The sequence below is a fragment of the Hibiscus syriacus genome, unplaced genomic scaffold (assembly GCF_006381635.1).
Source record: "Hibiscus syriacus cultivar Baekdansim isolate YM2019G1 unplaced genomic scaffold, ASM638163v2 tig00111832_pilon, whole genome shotgun sequence".
Lineage (NCBI taxonomy): Eukaryota > Viridiplantae > Streptophyta > Magnoliopsida > Malvales > Malvaceae > Hibiscus > Hibiscus syriacus.
This window is the reverse complement of record NW_024063190.1, coordinates 6,328-20,418: the sequence shown is the minus strand read 5'-3', so window position 1 is coordinate 20,418 and position 14,091 is coordinate 6,328. Positions and strand designations below refer to the sequence as shown.

At 35.7% G+C, this 14,091-nt stretch overlaps 1 protein-coding gene and 1 pseudogene across 1 annotated transcript; one reads left to right on the top strand and one right to left on the bottom strand.

Moving 5' to 3' along the window:
* LOC120171268 overlaps positions 1-12,207 on the bottom strand; it is a 32,860-nt pseudogene extending 20,653 nt beyond the window's left edge.
* A 125-nt stretch (positions 12,208-12,332) lies between these two features.
* Positions 12,333-13,750, top strand: LOC120171343 (protein PLASTID REDOX INSENSITIVE 2, chloroplastic-like). Its single transcript, XM_039179053.1, has 4 exons — positions 12,333-12,338; positions 12,397-12,666; positions 12,779-12,877; positions 13,561-13,750. The coding sequence occupies exons 1-4, from the start codon at positions 12,333-12,335 to the stop codon at positions 13,747-13,749; spliced, it is 564 nt and encodes a 187-aa protein (XP_039034984.1). The 3' UTR covers position 13,750.
* The last annotated feature ends 341 nt before the right edge of the window (positions 13,751-14,091 follow it).

Here is a 14,091-nt window from a genome sequence, read left to right as displayed (position 1 = left end):
CTTGATGAGCTGCTAATAATGTTATAGGAGAGTGTCACAAGTTCAATTCTCCAGACTTTCTGGCTTCTTGGACCACTTGCCTTCAAAAATGTGAAGTGCTTCATTATTCTGGCTTCGTTCATTCTTTTTCTACAACAGAGGTAGAATAAGCAACAATTGCTTTAAGGACCTTCCTCATTTGAGACTGTACTGTTTGAAAATGTTTTTTCTCCTTTCTTTATTGAAGAATGAAAGAATTTTGCAAAGTATTACCCCTTTCAGGTTCACAATATAATCAGATCATAAACAATGAGTTTAATAAATATCAAATAAATCAACTACACTTTTAAATCATTCAAAAATAATAGTCCTATGGCAAGTGTCAAAATTATTGACTGATTTGAGGTGTAGGTTGATTTTGGTAAAGTAGGTTCTTTCAAGTTGGTTCAGTATGTCGCTTCGGGCTTCCACTAACTTGAAGAAATGGTTGTTATGCTCATCTTGTAGAGATGCTTCTCGTTTCCAGAATCTCAGGAACGTTTTTGAGATGTGTGGTGCTTTATTAAGAGCTTAAGATCGTCTCTTATGTCGTTGTTGCACCATTCAATATTCGAGTCACCTTTTCAGGTTTTCAACTCGAATCCTCCTTTGGTTCTAAGATGTTATTTAAAAATTTATATCTTGAACCCTCCTTTTATCATTTTTCATATCATGCATTAAAGATTTTAAAAACCAATTTTTGCAAATAAAAATCAATCCTGAGAGGCGGATTGAATTCTGAAGATATTCTCTTTTACTTAGAAATCTATGTATGATTAAAATGGACTTTTCAGGTACGTAACGTAGGCCATGGCTTATGGTTACGAAAGAAAGGGATAAAAAGGCCCAAATAAGTGTTTAAGGGTCATCAAACCAAGGATCAATTCATTCTGATGCCATCACCTTGCCTTGCTTAACTTGGATCTGCTTTGTTGGGGATTTTTCCATCATTTGGATCCCTCTAGACTGTCAAATTTTGGATTCATTTACAATTTCTCATATCTTCAGCGTTTCTTGCTCTTCTTGTTCGTACTTGATAAACCTTGTAACATGAGGCTCAATAAATCACCCATCTTGATTCAATTTTCCTTCTTCTCTCTTTTTTTTTCTTTCCATTATTCTTGATTGGATTGATCTTCAAGCACTCTGTATTTGACATACTTTGTAATTCAAAACTTTCTTGCCTTCATGGAAACTTGTCTTCGTAATAAAACTGTATTGACAATCTTCATTCTTGTGAGCAAAAATCCTTCACCTTGCCCCTAATGTGGAGGGTGATCCTTGGTTAGGGTTGAATCAGAAGAAAAATTATTCAGGCTCAAATGGGGATAACAAAGGATATATATATATATATATGTATGTTAAAGGATAAATGAAAACAATGCCGTTCATCATCTCATACACAGAAACCTTTGTAAAAAGAGGTATCCACAGGGGAATGAATATTCAAGATTAACTTTATTTACATGAAAAATGTAATTAATGCATGATATATTTATTTCAATCAATCACTTTCCCCTTCTTCTTTGAGTATGCCCTAATCACTCGAAATTATCATCAATGAGTTGGTCCATGATGCCTCATCTCGTCTCTTCTTGCAGTAAGATTCATGGATAATTGAAAGTTTGGTTCTTTTGAGGTCTTTTGGTTTATGATGGTTTTGGAAGGACAAATGTGTGACTTTTGAAGTCGTATATATGGTGGAATGTAGTATCATCAATCAACTCTACCTGAAAAGGTAAACATCTGGAGTAGGTGTCTCAAAAATAGGTGGAGACATTTCTTCGGAATCATTGTAGTATCAAGATTTAGTTTGAGTAATTGGCATTGGATGGGATACTGAAGATATAATTTTACCACTTGCCAATAGATCTATAACTCTTGAAAAATTAAAAGAATATTTAATCTACTTGATACTCAATAATTTCAAGATTAAAATTTAATTCCTTGCTCATAACCTTAATAAGCAACACACATTTATTTATTGCACAAAAAGCGGAGAAAGGAACAAAAACAAGTTCAAACAAGATGCTGAAAATAGAAAAGTACTACAGTGGTAGATAACACTTCCACTTATTTATTTTATTATGCCTCATTACTACTATAATGGTATGTAATAGGATCAGGGTTCTTTTCTTCATTTGTCCCCCATTTCTTGATCATTTTTTGTGTCAAAACCCCTTTGTCAACAAGCATCTCAATTTCTTTTAACAATGGCCTACAATTGCCTGTAGAATGCCCTTTTACCCCCAAGTGGAAATTACAAACACTATCTTGATCATAGCTATGAGAAGAAGGGTTTGATGTCATTTTAGTTGGTCTTGGTGTGATGTGTTGACCTTTAACCAAATGAGGATACAAGTCTGAAATAGAAGTTTGGAATACTTCTAAAGTTTTTCTTGATCGTATGACTTTCTTTGGTCGATCCGAACAGTTACTTTCTCTTTTTCTTTTGCAGTTGCGGGGATTCTGGATGCGACATACATTCATATCATCAACTTTTGTTTTCTGATCAGTCGGGCTCTTGGATATGACTTTTGAGTTTTCTTCATTGATTACATTCTCAATTAAATCTCCAGTTGTCACAAGATTCTCGAATTCCTTTGTCGGATTTGCCTGCATCAACTCGCGGAAAGGCGCTGGAAGGGAATCACGAAACATACGTGATATTTCTTCTTCTAACATGGAAGGTTGAACTTGTGCTGCCACTCCTCTCCATCTTAGGGCATATTCTTGAAATCTTTCTTTGGTTTTCTTCTTTACTCTTCGAAGATCCATACGTGTTGGAGCTAAGCCTTTAACATACCGATATTGTCCCAAAAATGCATCAGCTAGATCTACCCATCTCTTGATCTGTTCTTGGGTCAACTGATTGTACCAGACTACTGTTGAGCCAACAAGACTATCATGGAAAGAGTGAATTAACAGGTCATCAGAATTTAAATATCCTCCCATTTTTCTGCAAAACATTCTCAAATGGATTAAGGGACAACTGGTGCCATCATATTTCTCAAAATCAGGCATTTTGAATTCATGGGGAATAATCAAATCTGGAACTAAGCTAAGCTCTCTTGCTTCTAATTCTTTGTGGTAGGCACTAACATCTTTCATGTTTCTGATTGCTTTCTCTGTCCTCTTGACTTTCTCCTCATATTGTGAATAATTAATGAGGCTATTCTTTGGGTTTGAGTGGGATGCCTCAGGGTATGTTATCTTTCTCGACTCTTCAATCTGATAGCACGATTTCTCTATAGCAGTTGTATCTTCTTTATCAGATTCCATTCCCTGGATAATTTGATCTGATCCATCTGGTACTGAATCTGAAATTTCTTTCTTTGTATCCCGAGGTAACCCTGTCAATGGTTCTGGCCAATGGTCTTGTAGTCCTTCATAAGATTGCTCCATTGTTTTCATGATGATGGTACAGTAAAATAAATGAATGATCTTGGTTTTTACTGTTACAGAAACCTTTCATGAATTATTTATATGTTTTTATAATTAAAGTACATGACAATACTTAAATAAAAATGTGAAAAATGCATAAATGGAAAAATAAGAATGCAAAATGTGCAATTCAAAGATATAAAAATACAAAATGAAAATGCACAGATACAAAATGTAAATGTATGTATGAAAAGGTGTTACCTAAGAGTGATCATCTTAGAACAGATTTCATTGAACACAAAAGCTTCAGTACATCAAACAAAACTTTTACATGTAGGGGACAACTTTCAGTCCTAACAAAACTTTACATATAGGGAATAACTTTCCCATTTTCTTCTATAAAACCAAGTTAGTTTATCAGCTTATGGGCCATATTGCTTGTATGGACTGCAGCTTCTTCCATGACATTCTGGTGTTCTTTCATCTCCTATGTCAATTCTCGGATTTGCTCATTTTCCCTTTGTGAGAGAACATTTGTGTTCAAAAAGTTTTTGGACAAGATCTTCATGTATGTTGCAACTCTTTTTCAGTTTGGTGACCCCTGCTATCCACTCTTCTGGGGTGTTTCCTATACCAGCATTTTGAAAGGCTTGACTGACCTTCTAGAAGTCTTCATGTATGGTTTCCATTTTGGTGCTCAATTTATCGTTTTTACTCTTCAAATGACGTATTTGAGCTTCAAACCTCAGCAAATCTTCTTCTCTATGGGTGCCCCTACTGATATTCTTACCTTTGAAGACTTTTGGTATTAATCTATCAGGACCCTTGGTTACCAAACTAGGTCGATCATTTACCATAAATTGTAAGGTTCCATGATCCAAAAGACTTTGGACTCGGCGTTTGAAGGCAAGACAATTTTCGATAGTATGTCCTTGAGCTCCGGCATGATATTCACAATGAACGTTGATGTCATACCAATTTGGATACGGAGGTTGGAACGGTTTTATGTAATATGGAGCTATTTCTCGTGCTTCAAGTAACTTTCCATACAAATCTTTATATGATATAGGTACAGCATCAACATGAGAAACACCTTTTGTTTTGGATTGAACCTGAGTTTTAGACGTCGGGAGCAGACCAAACTTTGATGATTTCTGATTACATGATTTCTTCTCTTCTCTGGGAGCTTGTACAGTCGTCACCTTTCTTTGGTATCTCCATACGATTTGTGAATACGAATGATGACTGTCTGTAATTTATCTAATTGGTTAGGAATCGAAATCCCTTGCGTATCTGAAACTGCAGAGTTAGGTTCATTGAGCTCTCTCTCTTTCTGTGCTGGAATCTCTTTTCCTTTGGCCAAAACAGATATTCTATCCATCATCTTGGTCATCTGATCTCTTATTTCTCGTATCTCCTTTTGCTCTTCAATGGTCATACGATCTTTGGGTGCATAGCTTGCTTCTATTCTCGGAGTTTCCTCAGGATGTCTTTCTTTGGCCGCATCATATTTGTTTGATCATAAAACTTTTTGTCCATTTACGATTTCTTTCCAATATGATGAACAGTCTTTCAAGTAAACACCTTTTGGTTATGCTATGATCATGCAATGCAAACAAAAGAAAATAATTTAAACAAATTAGAGCAAAAAAACATATATGGGAAAATAAGAAAAAAAATAAAATGGTTAATACCAACTAATGAAAGAAAAAATTTATTTATCATGGTATATAATAAATCTTAACCTCATGCTTTCTAGTTCCATGCTTTGTTTGGAAAAATTAACCTAACCGCATGATTTCTAGTTCGCATGCATTTATTCAGGGAGAAAAAATAATAATAAATTAAATAAATTAAAAGCTAGAGCTTATTTCTCCTTTGTGTACACCTATGAACAGAGGTTCAGTACTGTCTTAGATTAGGTGAATTTCTAGGGTTTATTATATGCAGAGTTTCAGTTCTAGGAGTAAAGGTACTTGAATTGTTCTTGTTGACGCCCCCTTGGGCTGTCAAACCCTCAATCCTAGTCCACTACAGACTTTAGCGGATCGAGTTCAATTCGAGAGGACACATTTCTCTATGCCTGACACGGAGAAGAAATTCTCACGAAGACATAGAGCATATGAACCCCGAAAGTTACTTGCTAGGTCTAACACGGAGAATAAATTCTCACGAAGACGTCGCTTTCACTCCCACTTAAAAGGGACAAACTCAATTATAGAGCTTTATGTTATGCAAGTGTTGTGTGTGAGGAGAAATGTTCAAACCTCTAACAGATAAATAAAACAATATTAATATAAAAATAATAAATAATAAAAATTTGAAAGAAAAGAATTAAAAATTAAATAAATGAATTTTTAATTTCTAATTAATAGAGACAATTTATAATTGATTTTAAAGTTTGATCATCCCCAGCGGAGTCGCCAAGCTGTCGTAACCGGTTTTCGTCCGGGCACAAAATATTTATTTGGCGGGTAAATTGATGTGAATAAATAATTTTGAAAATAATTTGGGAGTCGCCATCGGCCTTTTGGGTCAGGTAGGTCGAATACCTAAAAATTATTTTTTAAAAGAGTTTTAAGAAAACATCAATTAAAAAATGAACTGATCTACGTTTATAACCAAAAATTCGTTCTTTTTAATAATAAAAAGGGATTCGTGGTCGGTTACGTTTAGGGAAGGATTAGCACCCCTACAACGCCCAAAATTGGTACTTTATTAACTATAAATTGTCTCTATTATTAGAAGAAAAAATTTCGAATATATTAATTCATAATCTTTTTATTTCAAATTTATAATTTTAAGAAAATATATTAATATATAATAATATTTATTTATTTAGAAATATCAGAAAAGGGCTTCTAGGTACCTTTAAGACAGCTCTTTCCTTCTATATTAATAAATAAAAACGTAATAAAACTAAATTATAATTTTTATGATAATTAGTTTTAAAATACCAAAATAGGACATCCAGTTGTATTAAGACTGCCCTTTTCTTTAATATGGAAAATAAATAAACATTATTAAATAAATAATATATATTTATATATAGTAAAACAATAATTAAAGTAATGATTTAAAATATAATAAAATTAAGTTAAAATATAACTAAACAATGACTAAAATAAATAAAATAATAAATGTAAAATTATGAACATAACTTGAATCATCATAAAATAAAATTACTAATAGTGTAATTAATCCTTAATTAATTAATCAGTGATTAAAATAAAATTTATCAAAGTTTAAAGGCTCTATCTCGAATAAATAAAAACTTTAAGTGCTAAAATGTAATTTAGCCTTATTTAATTAATCGGATTAAAATAAATATTAATAAAATTATAAGGTACTAAATCAGTTATTTACCCTAATATATATAAACTGATAATGATTAAAATGTAATAAAATAAAATTGAATGACATAATTAAAAGAATTAAAACTTGATTTTAGTGACTAATTTGTAATGTTACAAACTCGGAGTGACTGCGGAAAGGGTTTACCCATGATGGAAATTACACGCACACCCCTCCCCCAAAACGACGTCGTTCGGAGAGGGGTTTAAATACCCGAATGGCCGGCCATATATGCCATCTTCCTCATTTCTTTTCTTTCTTTCTCTGAGAGAGAAAATTCTCTCTGTTTTCTCTAAATTCTTCCCCGGAGAGAGAGGGCTGACCACCGGCCGGCAACCATGCTCCGCCGCAAGTCCCCCGCCGGCCACCGCCTCCGGTGGCCGGAAATTCCCAAATTTACCTAAAATATAGATTTAAACGCTCTAAGACCGATTCCGGTCTTTGTTTTCCCTAAAAACCCTTAGATTCCTGTAGATCTAATTTTTTACCTTCGAAAAATGAGACTCCGGTGATGCTCGAGATTTCCGGTAATGAGCGAAGCTTCAAGGGTAAGTTTCTTTTCTTCTTCGTTTCTGTTTTGGTCTGGTTGTTGGTTGTTGCTCGTATCTCTCTCTTTTTTTTTATCTCTTCGTCTGTTTCTCTGTTGTACTCCGTTACTCTCTGTCCTTGCTCTCCTCCTCTTTTTTTTGCAGGTTCAGTGGTGGCTTTTATAGCCACCACAGTGTACTCCTCGGACCGGTCCGATCTAGCATCTTTGGTGAGTCACCAAGCTATGGCGGTGACTCACCATAGAGCACTGATTTGGTGAGGCAGCTGGCCTCTGGAAAGCTCGACGAGGTCGGCGTCGTGGAAGCAGCAGCGTCGGCAGCAACTGGTTGGACCATCTGGCATCAGAGAGTCGGTCGTCGGGGTGGCTTCAGGGGTGGTGCCGCATCTGGAAACGGCTGGCTGCTAGGGTTAGAAACCCTAGGGTTTTCCATCTGGAACCCTTTTGGGCCGTTGGATCTTGCCAGATCCAACGGCTGATGATGTGGATGGCGGCTGGGGGCTAGGGTTTGAAAACCCTAGCTGAAACCCTAAATTAATTCAGGGTTTCCATTTGGGTTTGGGATTTGAATGTAATTGGGCTGTGATTTGGGCTTTGTAATATTTAAATAATAATAATATATATATTAATAATAAATAATAAATAATAATAATTATAATAATAATAATACTAATAATAATAATAATAATAATAATACTAATAATAATAATAATAATTTAATAATAATAATAAATTTAAATGAAAAAAATGATGTCTACAACTACTATCTCCTTAATATGAGTTTGAGTGTTGAACTGTCGATTCAGCTAAACGGGAACTGAAAGCTTTTTCAATTACCACAGGCTGCCCAGCTTCCCAGCTGCACGTATTGCATTAACTAGGTCTCGGTTCGATTCATTGTAGAGGCAAGTTACAACTCCAAATTGACCAGCCCGTGCAGTTCGACCAACCCTATGCAAGAAATCTACCGCAGAAGTGGCGAAGTCTGCCTGAAAGAATCAAATATTTCAGATGATCAACTGCCCTAAATAATTTAGATAATTTGCTAGTCATAAACTCATGACAATACCTAATCTCCCCATCAATATTTATACAAGTAATTCTCTTATAATAGGAATGACCTTTCTTCTTGTTTATATAGTATTACTCAGATGTGATTGCACAAAAGTATAAAGAAATATAAATGCCTATTCTTCCTCGTATAACATGTACCGGACTACTTCAAAATTTATATTTCTTGCATTGGTCATGCTCATGTGACATGTAGTATGTCAATTTACAATTAGATTTTTGTTGCATATATCCGTTTGTCAGCAACTCAACATGATCCTGCTTTTGTAAAGCATAACTTAATAACAGTGTTATCATCTATAAATTGTTTTTTTTACAGAGAAATGGCAATACATTTTTGACAATTTTTATTAAAAACATTATCAGTTTGGTACAAGGGTGGAAAGGAGGAAGTAGTGGAAACTTTAATCCCAACTACTGTTAAAAGATTTTCCATCTATTTTCCATCCTCCCTAACAAAATATAGCCTTGATGAGTTTATTCTCCAGTAACTTACACAGTTTATTTGATTCTCTTATATAGAAAGAGCCATATGTTGCAAGATTATCCATTTATCATGAGCTATAAAATTGGTTTAGTAAAATGAATCACCTGGATGACATGCGAAACATTTGGAATGTCAACGCCACGAGCAGCTGCATCTGTGCACACAAAAATTCCGCCTCTCTCTCGAAAACCATCTAAGGACTCAGCACGTTCTTCCAGGGAGAGGTCCTTATGGTAACGGCAACACTCGATTTCAGCCCTCTGCAGTATATTAGCCACTGCTTCAACAGCCTCAACAGTGTTAGCGAACACCATGGTTCGGCTAACACCAGCACCATGATCCAATGATTTTGAGTCAAATTGCTTTACAGCCTCTATTAGTGCATCAACCTGAGTGTCAGTTGTGACTTCAACCCATTTCTCCTTCAATCTGAAATTGGAAAAGGAACACAAATCGCCTATAAGCTGAATATTGACATTGAAGATAACAGGACATGAGGATTGAAATGATGATTATTGACAATTTGACATAGGGCAAATACATGACGGCTCATAGGAGTAGACGAACTGAAAACCATGCCAAGGTTGGATTCTGTAGGGCTAGCTGTTATGCCACATAAAAACTATCAAGATATTGGATCCGCAAAAATTAATTGTGCTCAGCATTTTCGCCCCTCAAAACAGATAGATTAACAAGTTTTGTCTTGAATCTTTATACGAGAAACACAAGCAAGGACACCACATCTAACCTAATAAATTTAGTACAACTTAACTGTTCCGGCATAGAATCCTCAGAGTTCTTATGTTTCCAAGCTCATCAACAATGATAGCCAACTGATTCCTCAGGATTTAGTTTAAATCTAATTCAATGCATCTTGTTGGCAACCAAAATCCAAGCATCAGAAGGCTTTAAAATTTAAATACATGAGCAGACAGAAGGAAAATAAATGCCATTTTTAAAATGGTTATCGTGGTTTATACACCATGGTTGGTAACAACAGCAGTTTTAATCTGGTAATTTGTGACATGTTCTAAGTTAGAGTAGACAATATTAAACACAATATAGAAAATAACTAAACCACGACGTGAATATGACAATGAATGCATGAATGTTTTAGAATCTATATAATTCAAGTTATTATCAAAATTTATATAAATATAAAGACATTAAATATCATTATGGCTTGACAAAATACAGGAGCACAAAACGGATACACAAATTACCAGGTCCAGCCTAAATCTCCATGCATAAGAAAAATGGTATCACTAATCTTTAAAATCATTTTCCTTAATGATAACAAACACATTTTTTTATCAAAACAGATCACCATGAGAAGTGATAAGCTTAAAACAATAAAATACGAGAAAGAGATAAATGTCTTGGCCTCTAACTGGGTCTAATAACCTTAACTAAAAGCAGCACCGTTTATCAATGGAAGATGGGAAAAAAACAAAAGAGTATAAGAATTTGGCACCTAGGATTTTGTTGATGGAGGTAGCTTCCACTAACCCAGTTGGCATCTGGAAACATCTTTTTCAACACAGCACCAGCAGTTTTCTTTCCATTAACTGGAAGGGTTGCAGCAACAATATATACTGCTTACTTCGTTCATAATATTTTCTCACTCTCCTCCAGTCCTTTTTCTCGATGGATGAAGTTTGAGTTCCTTCTGTCAAGTCCTCAGCATCAGAGATGGATTCATTTTGTATGTCTTCCTCACCTTCGAAGTCAAAGTGTGATACAGAATAAGAAGTCAGTTCCACGGGATTCTCAAGTCCAGATTTACTCATCCGAGACAACAGCTTTTCATCAAAACGGAACATGTGTATAAGACGGATAACATGATTCTCAAAGCCCCCACAAAGAAGCATATCTGCTTCATCAAAACCTGTGTAGTATTGTAAATATTTTTTTCTTAAAAAAGAGCCTCGTGGTTTCCCAAATAACAAAAACGAATACAAAGGTATGAGTCAGAAAACATACCATATACTTTACAGCACGAATGAAATCCGAACGATGATGTTTTTTTGGGTCTATATTGTTCAAAAGAGCAACCGGTGTTGACACAATAACATCTGGTTCATTAACTGGCCACCCCTGTAGTCAAACGTCTTATTATGACAACCAGATTTTACCAATACAAGGTAACAATGCCAAATATATACATGCATCTGAAAAAAAAATTAAAAGCACCCTCCAAGTTTCAATAACATAGAAACCATGAATTCTAACAAAGCCAAAGAGAAGCATGATGCCGTTCACAAAATACCTGTCGACCACACACCACTGCGACTCTGAGAAGTGGTTTGCCATCATCACCTGAAAGATCATTAGCCATTCGAGCCACTTGTTCACAAAGCAATACATTTGGGCACAGAACAACAGATAAACTACGCGAATAAGCAGTAGGTTTATCCGAATCATTATCCCCATCATGCCGAGCACTACAGAGCTTATCAATCAGGGGAACCAGATAACCATATGTTTTACCACTACCAGTTTCCGCAGCAATTACAACAACTTTTCCAGAGAGTATAGACGGCATGCAGGCAGCCTATATAATTCAAAAAGGATTTTTTTTTTCAATAAACACCCGAATCCACCCATTAATGGTGAGCTCACATGATTGAAGACTTAAAGAAAATCGGCCTCAACTAAAACTCCATATCGAATTCAAACTAACGGCTATTAAATAATAAATGCATTTGATAGTTGTTTTAGCTAATATGTTTAGAATAACTAAAAAGTAGTTCCTCCCTTTCAGATTTTTCTCTTTGTTTATTGCTAACATCAAATGACTGAAAACATATTCATAATCGATTAAACACAATTAATAAGTAAAGAGCCACGCCAATTCTAAAGCAAATATAAAAAAATTTGTTCTTTAAGAAGTATTACAATTACTAAATTATTAGAAACCTATTCAGTGTCGTAATATGAATCGCAAAGTTAATGCGAAACGGAGCTTAAATTATAAGGAACGGATATGAAGTCATCAAAGAAGGAAGGTAAAGCACCTGAACGAGGGAGGGTCTATCGAAACCGGCATTAGATAGAGTTTGAGAGATCCGATCAGATAAGCCAAGAGACTTCCAGGAAACAGTCTCTTCAGCAAAGAAGGTATCTCCCCCAGTTTTCTCTAGAGAAGAGACAGCAACGGCTGCACTGCTGAAGGCCCTGGTTCGGCGCCTGTAGGATTGATTGAGCCAAATAAAACGTATTGGAGGAGATGGCGGGGAAGTAGAGAGGAAAGAGGAGCGGCTGAAACGAGAGAGGAGCTTTGGGGTGGTGGTTGATAAACTGTATAAATTGAGCATTGAAGTTGAGCCACGTAAAATCATTATTGCCTCTTTTGAGATAAGCTGCTGCTTCATTTTTGAGGCTTAGAAAAACATTCAAGTGGCAGGAGGAGGAGACGAGGGTTTAGGGTTTAAAATGAAGTTTTTAGACGTCATTTTTAATTCGGTGACCATGACTGTAATTTACCCTTAGAGGATAGGGTTTTAAGATAAAACGTTAAACCCCAGGCCAACAGGCTAGAAGAAAAGAAGATAAGGGGAATGGGTTCATTAAGCAAAGCTCTTCAATCTTCCACGGTTCTCTCACTTCCCTCCTTTCCTTCTTGTCCAGCTCCTCCTATTTCTCCTCCTCCATCTTCACTTCCTTTGCTTTCAAAAACTCTTTCGCCTACACTTTAACCAGCAAAAAAACACCACCTTTTTTGCTCCCTTTCCCATTGCCCAACTTCATTTGCAAAGCTGCTGATTACAAATTCCCTGACCCGATTCTCGAATTCGCTGATGCTGTAAGCTCCCATTTACTTCCCTCTCACATCTTTATGCTTCTAATTATCTTGGGTATGTATTTTTAATGTAGAATTCAATTCTTGGGTTTTTTTTTTATTTGGATTGCTTCAGGAAACGGATAAATTTAGGTCTCATCTGCTCAAGAAACTGTCCAAGAAGGAGGATATTTATGGAGACTCGGTTGAAGAAATTGTAGGAATCTGCGTCGAGGTAGTGTCTTTCTATATTTTAAGCAAATTTTCCTCTTATTTTGATGGTCGGTGATGGGATAAAACGAGTCTGACTTTACGAAATTATAACTCGAAGTCGATTCGAGTTGAAGGAAAATCAGTTTTTTAAGTGAGTTGAGTTGAAAACCCCATTTTTTCAACTCGAGTTTGTTTACCCCTAATTGGTGGAGTGTATGATTGTTGTTTGAGTGGAAATTGTTGATATTTCAGAATAGAATACCCAATTCATAATTTTCATGAAGAACACTTGCAAAAAAGCAAGATTTTTATCTGAAGGTTTGAACTTTGTACTCTAATGAGGTGATTGTGAATGTGAAAGGCTTGGAAGGTTTTCCAGAGCATAATTAGTTAAATTAGAAATAACTGTGTCATCCGTTTAGGTAGATATTTGCTTAACTAGAAAACCTGGGAACAATTTGAATAGCTTGTTCTGACGAATTAGTCCAACATTTTTTTTAGTATTATGCCTAAATGAAAAGGCCCTCATGTTGTCGAAAAATGGAAAACAAGCGCTTTGTTCTAAGTGGCAAAGGCCAATATACTAAACCGATACTTTGAACCGGTATGCAATAGTGGAATAACCATTCGTTGCCATTTTGGTGTGGTGATCCATCTAGTTGTTATAGAGGCACTCAATTATGTTGTTTCTGCTTGTTCTAACAGATATTCATCACTTTCTTGCATACTGAATATGGTGGTCCTGGAACACTCTTGGTCATACCTTTCATTGACATTGCCGATACTATAGATGAGCGCGGACTGCCCGGAGGGCCGGAAGCTGCACGTGCTGCAGTCAAATGGGCTACGGATCACGTAGACAAGGACTGGAAAGAATGGACCGGCACCAATTGACGTAGAAGTGAAAGCCTCCTTAGGAAAAATGTAATCGAGTAGCATTTTAATGTATGTTGTAATAGCTAGTTCAGGTATTGGAGAAAGCTTTTGTTCGTTCTCCGCTTCCTTTCGATGTGATTTGATGTTGAGAGGAGATTTTGCTGACGAGTAGCTTTGAAGGAAGATTTGTATCGGACATTCTTGATCAGAATACGATCCATACACAGTTCTTCCCGGTCAATGAAACTAAGCAGTCTTCGCTCTTTCCAAACCACTCATAAGTCATAACCCAAGTTAACGGTTATTAACGTCGAGTGATTAATTTATTACAAATCAATAACGTTAATGACTAATTTATTA

Bases quoted from the DNA above. Each gene is read 5' to 3' on its own strand.
- LOC120171343 (XM_039179053.1), top strand. The intron at 12,667-12,778 runs GTAAGCTCCCAT...GGATTGCTTCAG, and splicing joins TTCTCGAATTCGCTGATGCT to GAAACGGATAAATTTAGGTC. The intron at 12,878-13,560 runs GTAGTGTCTTTC...TTGTTCTAACAG, and splicing joins TTGTAGGAATCTGCGTCGAG to ATATTCATCACTTTCTTGCA.